Here is a 13,546-nt window from a genome sequence, read left to right as displayed (position 1 = left end):
CCCTGCCTCATGTACTCTGCGAGCACGTCCAGAAGGAGCAGAGGTGTGGTTACGCCCTGAGCCGTTAAAGTACTACTTTCTCTAGTTGCCTTCATTCTCTGGAACTCCAGACGCGCAGGCAGAAACAGCCCGGACCCGAAGCCCCGGTGTGCGCTGGTGGTCGCTCCTTCCACGTGCCTTCAGCTCCCTCTGTATTTCCCGTCCATCCAGGATGGACCGGGACTGTTGGCTGTGGCACCATGACCCTGGGGTCAGCAGTCGCACGACGGACTCCAGCTGCAGTGCAGGGTCTCCCTCCTTCATCTCGGTTACTTCCCTGGGCCTTTGGGGGATGTGTTTACCTTCTTTCTTTGGGACGCAGGCGCTATGACTGCGACGTAGCATCCTTGCTCTCTGAGGTCTTTGCAACAGCATTAACTGGGCGTGGCCAGAGGAGATGGGGCGTGTCATGGCAGGATGTGGTGGGCGTGGCTAGGTGAGATGGGCATGTCGTGGCAGGATGCGGTGGGCGTGGCTAGGTGAGGTGGGCGTGTCATGGCAGGATGCGGTGGGTGTGGCTAGGTGAGGTGGGCGTGTCATGGCAGGATGCGGTGGGCGTGGCTAGGTGAGATGGGCGTCGTGTGGCAGGATGCGGTGGGCGTGGTTGGGCAAGTGGGGCAAGTGGGGCAAGTGGGGCGTAGCGAGATGAGGCGGGGGAGCAGCCCTTGGGTGGGTGCAGGTGACCGCCCTTCTTCGAGTCCCCGACTCCTCCACGATCCTGAAGTTCCTTCTCTGAATAACCACGGGTCCTAGATAGGACTTTGGGGCCCCTCTGCCCAGGATGGCCCATCCAGCTTCCATCCTCCTTGCGATGCGGCTGAGCCCCTGAGCCTGGGCTGGGGGTCAGTCCTCCCATACCTGTGTCCCCTCACCCTGTGCGGCCTGTCCCAGCCCTGCTGGCCATGTAAGGTTTGACAGGCTACTGCACGGACCTCAGACCTCGCCCACGTCAGGGCAGAGCCCGCTGTCGTGAGTCTGCCCGCGGGGATATGGAGTCAGGATCGCCGCCCCTCCCAGCCGTGGTAGGGAGATGAGAGAACAAAGTGACTCCCGGGTTAGAATAACTCCATGTAGTAACTTACATCGCAACCAGGTAAAAAGACAGGTGGTGCCTGGGGACAAATGACCGAACTGTCAGAGCCCAAGTAGGTGGTGCCCTGGAGGCTGGCAAGAGGACCGCAAATACAGGCAGACATCTGTGCAGAGAAGACACCAGAAAGAAAGTACTGTCGGAGTTCCTCGTGCGGTTCAGCGGGTTAAGAACCTGGCATCACCTCTGTGAGGATGTGGGTCTGATCCCTGGCCCAGCTCCATGGGTTAAGGATCTGGTGCTGCTGCAAGCTGCAGTGTAAGTCACAGGCGTGTCTCAGATCTGGTGTTGCTGTGGCTGTGGTGTAGACCTGCAGCTGCAGCTCCGATTCGACCCCTAGCCTGGGAACTTCCCTATGCCACAGGGGCAGCCCTGGAAAGAGAAAGAAAACATAGTCTTTTAAACAGCTGACGGCATGGTACACCTCAGGCATGGGAAGTGGGTGCAGGGTTAAATTTCCCTTGCCTGTCTTTGTTCCCATCAGACGGCAGAGTCCCGGGTTGACTCCCTGTCTGTGGACAGCCCACATGTGGCATATGCCCTGTGCTCCACTCCATGGGGGTGGGGGTGGCGGGGGCCGGTGCGAGGCTGCTCCCCTTCCACGGCTTCAAGTGGCACCCCTCCCCATGGGGCCCAGCTCCCCTGAGACTGACAGTGCGGCCGCCAGTGCCATGGAGGTGCCTCTGCAGTCCAGCTCGTGTGCCGGGCGGGTGTGGGAGGAGGTGCTGCGTGCGGAGAGATTGGAGACTTTGCCTGGTGTAGACTGAGCTTCTAGAGAGTGCTTTTGCACCCCTGAGCAGGAAACGTGCATCCAGGTTGTCTGTGTCCCTGGGACCCGCCCCTCCTGCCAGGCCTCTGTGGACGAGTGCACACCACGCTGTTCCCCCCCCCAACCCCAATGCCTGTGTCTCCCCACGGGGGCCTGACCAGCCACGAGCACAGTGGAGCTCAGGGGCTGCAGGGCGAAGGAGGAAGGCTTGCTCTGGTGCAGGGCTTTGGCGGGACTTGAGTTCTGTCACCCTGCGTCTGTTTTGTGCAAGTCTCCTGAGCCTGCCTGAGAACTACCTGTGAGGCAGGCACTGTGGCCAGTGAGTCAGGGAGTGGTCACTGCACTGTGGTGTCGAATCTCCGCTCTGCCGTGTCTCAGGCAGCTCCTTGGTCCTTGCCTCCTGGGTGGGGGGTGGGTGGTGAGGGTGGCGTCCCCGTCCTGACAGTGGAGGAGAGGGTGGGCGCCACCTCTGTCTGTATGTGCGGCCACAGACGGTCCCCTGCTGACCCTGCCTGCCCCATGGCTGTGACCTTGGGGCTGCTGGCCTCTCCCCTCCTTCCTGTCCCCTCACTTGGCCGCTGATCCTGTCACCCCTCAGGACAGAGCTGGCTCTGCCTCAGCCTGGGAGGTTGTATTTGGCGATCAGGGACCTGACACCCAGCGCCCCCAGGTGGCCGTGTTGACCCAGTCCAGCTGACTCAGGATGCCTCCGCCTTCTCTAGAAACGCGGCCCCGTCTGCGGTCCTGACCCTGTGTGAGGTCGTTGAGCACCGAGCCTCTCACTGGGCACCTCCGGGACCACGTGGGAAACGTAGCACATCCCCGACGTGCTGCTGGGCACTGAGGGGGTCCCTGCGCTGCTGAGGTGGAGAAGCGTCCCCACCGCAGGCTGTCAGCGTGACGTCCACCCCCAGTGTCAGTGTCACTGCACAGATGGCACTGACTGTCCGTGTGTTTGTCCTGGTGGTCAGCTGGCTGCGGGTGTGGAGCCGTGGTGTGTGTGCTGTGCTGGGTAAAGCCCGGTGCTTGGTGGAGGTGGCTGGCACGGGGCACGCCCGCCGTGAGCCCCCTCCTTCCAGTGCTTCCCCGCCAGGACCCTGAGCTCTCCCTGCCTCGTGAGGTGTGTCCGTGGGTGCCCAGCTGCCAAGCACGGGGTGTGTCCTGGACATGGGGCTGTGGGCTGGACCCTGTCTCCTCTTCTCTGCCTGTCAGGGGAACGGGCACATGTTCTCTGTGGCCGCTCACCAGTTGTGACTCAGGGCAGCTGTTTCTGGCACCAAGGAGGCCTTCCTGGGTCAGCATAGAGGGGCACTGTTGCGTCCTGAGGGGGACAGTGACATACAGTCCAGGGACAGCGAGCTTCGTTGAGCATGGCCACAGAGGAGCCTGGCTGTGCCCGCCCGCCAAGTTCCCCCCAGCTACTCGGTCCCCGTGCAGCTGCCTCTCTGCAGGTGTTTGCTGAGCTGTCTGGCTGAGCGCTCCCGTCTGCTCAGGGCATTTGCAGACACAGCCCCAATCTGTGTAGATGGTGCAGCTGGCCTCCGTGTACCTGCAGCCCGGGCCAGGTCAGTCCCATATGTCACCTGACACACTGTCCAGAGGGCCTGGCAGGGGGCACCAGCTGCCCTTTGACATGGCTGAGGGCGTGGGTGTCGGCTCTGGGATGGCTCCCTGCCATGCCCTGTTCTGGGGGAGTGACCCCCATGGCTGTGCACTTGCTGAGGCTGTCCTCTGGCTGCCTGGACCTGTGTCCATCCACCAGGAAGTGCAGGTGTGGGGACAGGTGGTGACTGGTGCGAGCTCCAGACCAGAGGACACCATGTCCTGGCTGTGAGTGATGGCCCAGGGACAGCCCGCCTGTGCCCACCTGCCCTCGGGGAGGGGGCCAAGGCAGGTTGTCCACGAGCACCACACTGGCCTCTGCAGCCTGGGTGGTCAGCTGTGCTTGTCCCCAGGGGTCACACCCGAGGCGCTCTGGGGAGGTGGGCCGTGTGGACCAGCTCAGCAGTCACAAGTGGTACGCCTATGCTTGGCTGGTGTGATCTCGGGGGGCCGGGGGGCCTCACGCCCAGGAGGTCTGTGGTGCTCTGTCCCTGCATGGGTTGGCGGGCCCAGCGCACCCCTCTTGGGGACCCGACCCACCCACATTCGTTGTGCAGGTGGGAAGAGGCCCGCCCCCGCCCCCGCTGATTCCCAACCCTGCTTCGCCCTCAGGTCCAGACCAAGAAGGAGGAGCCCCTGCCCCCGGCCGCCAGCCAGAGCATCCCCGCCTTCTACTTCCCCCGCGGCCGCCCCCAGGACACCGTGAACATCGATGCCGTCATTGCCAAGATCGAGAGGACCTTCGCCCAGTTCCCGCACGAGAGGGCCACCATGGAGGACATGGGCAGAGTGGCCAAGGTGGGTGTCTGGTGTGCAGACCTGGCCCGTGGCCCAGCTGGGGTCGGGGTCACGCCCGGAGCCTCTCGTGTCTGAGCCCCGCCCGCTCCGGCCCCTCGCGCTCTGCGGCAGCGCCAGCAGCTCCTTGCTGACCTTTGTCCCCCAAGCCTGGAGGAGCAGATGCGTCTGGGTGCCATCCCCTGATGTGGCTGTGGTGACGTCTGGGTGCTGTCCCCTGACGTGGCCATGGTGACGCTGGCAGCTTTGAGGAGCCCGTTCCCAGAGGCTCAGGCGTGCCTTGGCTGCATCTCCTGTCAGTGGTGCTCTTGGGGGTTGGTGGGGGTTGGTGGGGGTTGCGGCGTGTGGCTCAGGACCACATGCAGCAGCAGGGAGTGTGGGAGTTTCCACTTGACCTAAGCGTGTGTGTCGCTGGCAGTTCGGTGTATCCAGGTTCCAGAGTCTCTTCGTGGCTGCAGTGTGGTCATTTCAGTATCTGTGCCCCCTGCTGTGGGCTTGCCACCACTGTGGGTGCATGCCACCTGCTGTGGGCACGCCCCATGTGCTGTGGGCACACACCACCTGCTGTGGGATGGAGACACCTGCTGTGGGCTCACACTGTGGTTTACTTACCCCTCCTCCAGGGGTCTCTGTGCAGCGAGGGGCCCATGCGCCCTGCAGACCGTCGAGTGCTCACCCAGGGGTGGGGTCGTGGGGACAGAGAACTGTTCCTCCCCTCCATCAGATGCCAAGGTTGCCCTGCATGAGGAACCACACGGGAGCACCCAGCCCTCCGCACCCCGGCAGCCGGATGTGGGCGCCCCCTGAGGGTGGGTTCTCCTGACCCCGAGGGCCAGGCTGCTTTACCGAGGGCCTCTGAGCTCAGCGTGGCTGCTCCAGCCTTTCCCTCCTGTGGCTGGGCTGGGTCGCTTTCCCTCTCTGCTTCCTGCTACAGCCCCTCCCGCCCCCGCCCCCTGCCTCCTGTGAGATTGCTGTGTGTCTGCCCTGTCTCCTCCTCCCCCTCCCCCGGAGAGCTCTCTGTATCCTGCCTTGTCTCCCCCCCCACCCCCATCCGAGAGAAGGGGGTGTCCTGGAAGCTACCCCCCCCCCCCCCGTCCTCCTGTGCATCTGGAAGCCCTCCTGTTCTGCGAAACTCCCCACGTGCGCCCTTTTGCTTTTTCAGACGTCAGGCGTTGCCGTTCCCTCTCTCTCTAGCAGCTTTTTCGAGACGCGCTGCACAGCTCTCCCGTTTAGAGTGTACAGCGCAGGGCTTGTGTGTGTTTTCATGGAGCTGTGCAGCCTTCACCAGTCCAGTTCTTGTCACCCCCGATCGCCCGCAAAAGAAACCTCACATCCTTGGGCAGTCGTCCCGCAGCCCCCTTCTCCCCCGTGCCCAGGAGACCACTAACCCGCCCTCTGTCTGCGGATGGGCCTGTCCCGTGCGTTTCCTGGGGCTGGAGCTACGCCTTCTGCGTCTGATCCGGCAGCCCCTGTCCAGGCGTCTCTCGGTTCCCGTTCCCGCACATTCTCATCCGCTGATCCTCCACCGACGCGGGGGCTGTTCTGCCGTTTGGCTGCTGTGCGCTGTGCTGCGGTGAACCCTCCGTCCCGTGAGCTTTTATGTGGATGGTCAGGCTTGCCTCGCTCTTGGGTCGGTACCTAGGACCGGAATTGCCGAGCCACACGGCCACACCCTGTTTAACTTCGCGGAACCACGAGACTTTTCCAGAGCAGCTGCTGCGCGTGCCGTTCCCACTGGCGCTGTGGGCGGGTTTCAGCTTATTCACACCCTTCCCGACGCTTGTTACCTGTCTCTCTGTTTGGGGACCAGTCCGTCCTGCAGTGTAAGGGACCACTCATCCCTCCTCTTGTTCTGATGAGCGTGTCCTTGAAGACTGACCTTGAGCCTCTGCTCATGCGCCTGTTGGCCATTTCTGTGTCTTCCGTGGAAAAATGTCTCTTCAGGTCCTTTCACTATTTTTTCCAGCTGGATTTTTTCTTTTTTCTCTTTGTGGCTATAGCTGGAGCATATGGAAGTTACCAGGCTTGGGCGTCTAATCCGAGCTGCAGCTGCAGTCTACACCACAGCCACAGCCACACCAGATCTGAGCCGCATCTGCGACACACACCAAAGCTTGTGGCAACACAAGATCAAAAACCCACTGAGCGAGGCCAGGGATCCAACCTGCATCCCCACAGACACCATGTCGGGTTCTTAACCTGCCAAGCCACAACAGGGATTCCTATTTGTCATTTTATTATTGAATTGTAAGCTCCCTTTAAATATCCTAGGTACAGTTCCTCATCAGATATGTGATGTGCAAATGTTTTCTCCCATTCTCTGGGTGGTTTTCTTCACTTGTTTTGTCCTTTGGTGCAAAAAATATTTACAATTTTTTTTATTACTCAAATGAATTTATCACATCTGTAGTTGTATACTGATCATAACAATCTGATTTCACAGGATTTCCATCCCACAACCCCAGCGCATCCCCCCACCCCGCAGACTGTCTCCTCCCGAGACCAGAAGTTTTTCAAAGTCTGTGAGTCAGCATCTGTTCTGCAAAGACGTTCAGTCTGTCCTTTTTTCAGATTCACTTGTCAGTGAAAGCATTTGATGTTGGTGTCTCATTGTCTGGCTGACTTCACTCAGCATGATAGTTTCTAGGTCCATCCATGTTGCAAAAAATGCTGGTATTTCATTGTTTTTAATGGCTGAGTAATATTCCATTGTGTATATGTACCACATCTTCTGGATCCACTCCTCTGTCAATGGACATTTAGGTTGTTTCCATGTCTTGGCTATTGAAAAGAGTGCTGCAATGAGCATCGGAGTACATGTGTCTTTGAGAGTTGTGGTTTTCTCTGGAGAGATGCCCAGGAGTGGGATTGCTGGATCAAATGGTAGTTCTATGTTTAGTTTTCTGAGGCATCTCCATACTGCTTTCCAAAGTGGTTGCACCAATTGACAATCCCACCAACAGTGTACTAGGGTTCCTTTTTCTATACACCCTCTCTAGCACTTATTGTTTGTAGACCTTTGGATGATGGCCATTCTGGCTGGTGTAAGGTGGTACCTCATCGTGGTTTTGATTTGCATCTCTCTAATAATGAGTGATATTGAGCATCTTTTCATGTGTTTCTTGGCCATCTATATGACTTCTTTGGAGAACTGTCTGTTTAGATCTTCTGCCCATTTTTTGAAGGCTTGTTTGTTTTTTTGGTATGGAGCTATAGGAGGTGTTTATAAATTTTGGCGATTAATCCCTTGTCAGTTGATTGACTTGCAAAGATTTTCTCCCATTCTGTGGGATGTGTTTTTGTGTTGTTTAGGGTTTCCTTTGCTGTGCAGAAACTTTGAATTTGATTAGGTCCCATTTGTTTATTTTTGTTTTTGTTGTCAATACTCTGAGAGGTAGATCTGAGAAGATGTTGCTGTGGTTTATGTGAGGAAATGTTTGGCCTATGTTTTCCTCTAAGAGTTTGATAGTGTCTGGTCTTATATCTAGGTCTTTCATCCATTTGGAGTTGATTTTTGTGTCTGGTGTTAGGGAGTGTTCTACTTTCATTCTTTTGCATGTGGCTGTCCAGTTTTCCCAGCACCACTTATTGAACAAGCTGTCCTTTCTCCATTGTATAGTCTTGCCTCCTTTGTCAGAGATGAGTTGGCTGTAGGTTCATGGGTTTAATTCTGGGCTTTCTATCCTGTTCCACTGATCTCTGTTTCTGACTTTGTGCCAGTACCATGTGGTTTTGATGATTGTTGCTTTGTAGTATAGTCTGAAGTCTGGGAGCCTACTTCCTCCAGCTCCATTTTTCTTTTTCAGGATGTCTTTGGCTCTTCTGGGTCTGTTGTGCTTCCAGACAAACTTTAAACTCTTTTGTTCGAGTTCTGTGGAAATTGTCCTTGGTCATTGGATAGGGATTGCATTGAATCTGTAGGTTGCCTTAGGTAGTATAGTCATTTGGATAATATTAACTCTTCCAATCCACGAGCATGGTATGTCTTTCCATCTATTTGTGTCCTCTTTGATTTCTTTCATCAGTGGCTTATAGCTTTCAGAGTACAGGTCTTTTGTCTCTTTAGGTGGGTTTACTCCTAGGTATTTTATTCTTTTGGATGCGATGGTGAACGGGATTGCTTCCCTAATTTCTCTTTCTGCTCTTTCATTGTTGGTGTATAGAAGTGCTGTCAATTTCCGTGTATTGATTTTGTCTCCTGCGACTTTGCCAAATTTGTGGATGAGCTCTAACAGTTTTCTGGTAGAGTGTTTAGAATTCTCTAGGTATGGTATCACGTCATCTGCAAATAGGGATAGTTTGACTTCTTCCTTTCCAATTTGGATTCCTTTTATTTCTTTTACTTCTCTGATTGCTGTGGCTAGGACTTCCAGAACTATGTTGAAGAGTAGTGCCGAGAGTGGACATCCTTCTCTCGTTCTTGATCTCAGTGGGAATTCTTTCAGCTTTTCAGCATTGAGAATGATGTTTGCTGTGGGTTTGTCATATATGGCCTTTATCATGTTGAGGTAGGTTCCCGTTATGCCCCCTTTCTGAAGGGTTTTCATCAGAAATGGGTGTTGTATTTTGTCAAAGGCTTTCTCTGCATCTATGGAGAGGATCCTATAGTCTTTATTCTTCAGTTTGTGAATGTGGTGTATCCCACTGATGTATTTGCGAATATTGAAGAATGCTTGCATCCCTGGGATAAATCTCACTTGATCATGATGTCCAATCCTTTTAATGGATTGTTGGATGCGGTTTGCTAGTATTTGGTTGAGGATTTTTGCATTGATGTTCATCAGTGAAATGGGCCTGTAGTTTTCTTTTTTTTGTGGAATCTTTGTCTGGTTTTGGTATCAGGGTGATGGTGGCCTCATAGAATGAGTTTGGGAGTATCCCTTCCTCTGCAGTTTTTTGAAATAGTTTCAGAAGGATAGGTGTTAGCTCTTCTCTAAATGTTTGATATAATTCGCCTGTGAATCCTTCTGGTCCTGGATTTTTGTTTGTTGGAAGTTTTTTAATCACAGTTTCAATTCCAGTTCTTGAGATGGGTCCATTCATCTTTTCTCTTTCATCTTGGTTTCGTCTTGGAAGAGTGTACTTTTCTAAGAATTTGTCCATTTCTTCTAACTTTTCCGTTTTATTGGCATACAGTTGCATATATTAGTCTCTTATGATCCTTTGTATTTCTGTGATGTCTGTTGTTACTTCTCCTTTTTCATTTCTAATTTTATTGATGTAATTCCTCTCTCTTTTTTGCTTGATCAGTCTGGCTAGGGGGTTATCAATTTTGTTGATGTTTTCAAAGAACCAGCTTTTCGTTTCATTGATCTTTTCTCCAGTTTTCTTTGTTTCTATTTCATTGATTTCTGCTCTCATCTTTATGATTTCTTTCCTTCTACTAACTTTAGGTCTTGTCTGTTCTCTCTTGAGCTGCTCTAGATGTAAAATTAGCTTGTTTGTTTGAGCTTTTTCTTGTTTCCTGAGGTGGGCTTGTATTGCTATAAACTTTCCTCTTAGAATGGCTTGTGCTGCATCCCAAAGGTTTTGGCATGTTGTATCTTTCTTGTCATTTGCGGCTAGGTATTTTTTAATTTCCTCTTTGGTTTCTTCAGTGATGCATTGGTTGTTGAGTAGCACGTTGTTTAGTGTACACGTGTTTGTGTTTTTTGCATTTTTTTTTCTTGTTGTTGATTTCCAGTCATATAGCGTTGTGGTCGGAAAAGATGCTTGATAGGATTTCAATTTTCTTAAAGTTACCGAGGTTGGATTTGCAGCCCAGGATATGATCCATCTTAGAGAATGTTCCATGTGCACTTGAGAAGAATGTGTATTCTGTTGCTTTTGGATGGAATGTCCTATAAACATCTAAGTCCATCTGGTTTAATGCATCATTCAGGGCCCGTGTTTCCTAATTGATTTTCTGTCTGGTTGATCTGTCCATTGCTGTCAGTGGGGTGTTAAAAGTCCTGCACTGTGATTGTGTTATTGTCAATTTGTCCTTTATGGTTGTTAGCAGTTGCCTTATATATGGTGATAAACCTGTGTTGGGTGCGTAGATATTTAAAGTGTTATATCATCTTCTTGGAGTGATCCTTTGATAATTATGTAATGTCCTTCCTTGTCCCTTAAAATATTCTTCATTTTAAAGTCTATTTTGTCTGATATGAGTATTGCTACTCCAGCTTTCTTTTGATCCTTGTTTGCAGGAAATATTTTCTTCCATCCTCTCACTTTCAATTTGTATGTGTCCCTAGAAGTGAAGTGGGTCTCCCGAAGACAGCATATGTATGGGTGTTGTTTCTGTATCCATTCAGCCAGTCTATGTCTTTTGGCTGGGGCGTTTAGTCCATTCGCATTGAAGGTAATTATTGCTATGTATGTTCTTATTGCCACTTCATTAATTACTTTGGATTTGTTTTCACTGCTCATTTTTCTTTCCTTCTTTTGTTCTTTTCTGCCTAGAGAAGTTCCTTTAGTATTGGTGTAAGGCTGGTTTAGTGTTGCTGAATTCTCTCAGCTTTTGCTTATCTGTGAAGGTTTTTATTTTTCCTTCAAATCTGAATAAGAGCCTTTCTGGGTGGAGTAATCTTGGTTGGAGGATTTTTCCTTTCATCACGTTAAGTATATCATGCCACTCCCTTCTGGCCTGCAGAGTTTCTGCTGACAAATCTGCCGATAACCTTATTGGGGTCCCCTTGTATGTTATTTGTTTCTTTTCCCGAGCTGCTTTCAAGATTTTCTCTTTGTCTTTAATTTTGGTCGGTTTGACTAATATGTGTCTTGGTGTATTCCTCGTTGGGTTTATTTTATATGGTATTCGTTTTGCCTCCTGGATTTGCGTGAGTGATTCCTTCCCCATTTTGGGGAAATTTTCGGCTATTATCTCTTGGAATATTTTTTTTGTCCTCTTCTCTCTTTTCTCCTTCTGGCACCCCTATAATACGGATGTTGGTGCGTTTCACGTTGTCCCAGAGTTCTCTGAGACTCTCTTCATTTGTTTTCAAGCTTTTTTCTCTTTTCTGTTCTGCATCCATAATTTCCACTGATCTGTCCTCCACCTCACTTATTCGCTCTTCTGCCTCCTGTATTCCGCTGTTAGCTGCTTCTAGTGAATTTTTTAATTCAGTTATTGTATTTCGCATCTCTTCATGTTTAAGTTGTATATCTTGTATCTCTTTGGTCAGTGTTTCCTGCAAGTTATCCATCTTTGCCTCCAGTTTATTTCCAATGTCTTGCATCATCTTCAGCATCAACAATCTAAAGTCTTTTTCCTGGAGGCTGAGAAACTCCTGATCACTTAGCTGATTTTCTGGGGGTTTTTCTTTCTCCCTCATCTGAGTTATAGTTCTCTGTCTTTTCATTTTTATAGCTTTTTGGTGTGGTGACCTTCTTACAGTTGTAGCTTCTCTTCCTTCTTGTATCTTCCCCCCTTGTGGCTGAAGTTGGGTGTGAGGGAGCTTGCTGTAGGCTTCTCGATGGGAGGGGCTGATGCCTGCCCCCTGGTAGGTGGAGCTGATTCTACTCCCTTTGGTGGGTGGGGCTTAGTCTCTGGATGGGATTAGAGGCAGCTGTGTGCCTGAGGGTCTTTAGGTAGCCTGTTTACTGAGGGGCAGGGCTGTGATCCCACCTGGATTGTTGTTTGTCCTGGGGCTTCTCAGCAGCTGACTGATAGGTGGGGCCAGATTTTCCCAAAATGGCCCCCTCCAGAGACAGGCAGCTGCTGAATATTCCCGAGAGCTTTCCCTTCAATGTCCTTCCCTCACAACAAGCCAGGTTCACCCCTGTTTTCCCGGGATGTCCTCCAAGAACTGCGGCCAGGTTTGACCCAGATTCCTATAGAGCCTTTGCTTTGCCCTGGGACCCAGTGCACATGAAAGCCCATGTGCACCTTTTAAGATTGGGGTCTCCATTTCCCCCAGTCCTGTGGAGCTCCTGTGCAGAAGCCCCACTGGCCTTCAATGCCAGATGCTCCAGGGGCTCTTTCTCCCAGTGCCAGATCCCCACACGTGAGGATTTGATGTGGGGCTCAGAGCTCTCACTCCTATAGGTGTATCTCTGTGAACCAGTTAGTTTCCAGTCTGTGGGCTTCCTACCTGGGAGGTGTGGGGTTCTTTATATGGCGAAATCGCCCCTCCTACCTCTTGATGTGGCCTCCTCTTTTTCTTCTGGAGTAGGATATGGGTTTCCGGTCCATTTGGGTGGAGATTGCTCAGTCTTTAGTTGTGAGTTTTGCTGTTTTTATTAGAGAAATTGAGCTCCAGTCCTTCTATTCTGCCATCTCAATCCAGCACACCCCTACAGTTTTTTTTATGGTATAATTAACAAAAGACATTCGTTTCAGTCTTGTTGATAATTTTTTGGATTTGACCCCAAAGCGAAGGCACCAGAGGCCAAAGTAAGTGGCACTGGTTGGAAGGAAGGCGCGTCTGCAGCGGCAGGAAGACCACCACCCCAGGGAAAGGCAGCCCTCGCGTCGAAAGAAGTCTGCACAGCCTGTGTCTGAGAAGCAGGGTTTCCAAGTTTTTACTTTCGAGGGAGCACTTTTATCTGTTTCTTTGCTGCCCTGGCTTTGGTGTCAGATGCAAGAAACCATTGCCAAATCCCCAGGCGTGAAGACGTCCCCTCGTTTTTCCGCTAAGGACGTTGTGGTGTTCGGCTCTCGCATCTAGGCCTTTGGTCCATTTTGAGTTCGTGCTTGGTTGTAGTGACGGGGATGTCTCGGTGTCACCCCTTGGCCGGTGGACCGCCAGTCGCCGGCACCGCTCCTTGGAGACTCACTCCTCTTTCCACGCCCAGGGGCCTTGGCAGCCTTGTTGAGAGTCAGCGGACGGTGGGTGTGAGGGACCCCTCTCCGATTTGGTTCTCTTCCCTGGACCGTGTCTTGTCTTCGCGCCGGGGTCACTCGACGGGGCTCCCTCCTCTGCAGCAAGCACCCCCTGACCATTTTCAGATCGGCTGTCTGTTTTGTTCTTCCGCAAGATGCTGTGGAATCTCACGCAATCCCTGCGACTTGTAGTGTCAGCCTGCCAGTTTCTCTTACGAAGAAGCCAGCAGCTGGAGTTCCCGTCCTGGCTCAGTGGTTAACAAATCCGACTAGGAACCATGAGGTTGTGGGTTTGATCCCTGGCCTTGCTTAGTGGGTGAAGGATCCGGCATTGCCGTGAGCTGTGGTGCAGGTTGCAGATGCGGCTTGGATCCCACGTTGCTGTGGCTGTGACATAGGCCGATGGCTACAGCTCTGAATCGACCCCTAGCCTGGGAACCTC

General features: G+C 52.3%; 1 protein-coding gene across 5 annotated transcripts in view; it reads left to right on the top strand.

The window, feature by feature from the left end:
* The window catches only part of LOC146394431 (serine/threonine-protein phosphatase 2A regulatory subunit B'' subunit beta), a 108,142-nt gene that overhangs the window by 20,721 nt on the left and 73,875 nt on the right, over positions 1-13,546 (top strand). For 4 of the 5 annotated variants that reach the window (XR_014835168.1, XM_085007368.1, XM_085007370.1 and 1 more), the window contains exon 2: positions 4,113-4,298. Coding sequence is in view for 4 of the 5 variants with exons in the window: in XM_085007368.1 (XP_084863494.1) it covers positions 4,113-4,298 (186 nt within the window). In the remaining variant the exon portion in view is untranslated. Of the gene's footprint in view, positions 1-276; positions 3,464-4,112; positions 4,299-13,546 lie in introns of all 5 variants that reach the window. The other variant, XM_085007371.1, reaches the window with a different exon arrangement.

The sequence above is a fragment of the Sus scrofa genome, chromosome X, assembly GCF_054392235.1.
Source record: "Sus scrofa isolate SSC_HxYL_T2T_F1_AM1 chromosome X, Sscrofa_HxYL_maternal_Yorkshire_Landrace_v2.0, whole genome shotgun sequence".
Classification (NCBI taxonomy): domain Eukaryota; kingdom Metazoa; phylum Chordata; class Mammalia; order Artiodactyla; family Suidae; genus Sus; species Sus scrofa.
The sequence above is the reverse complement of the archived record's forward strand: the minus strand, read 5'-3'. Positions and strand labels throughout refer to the sequence as shown.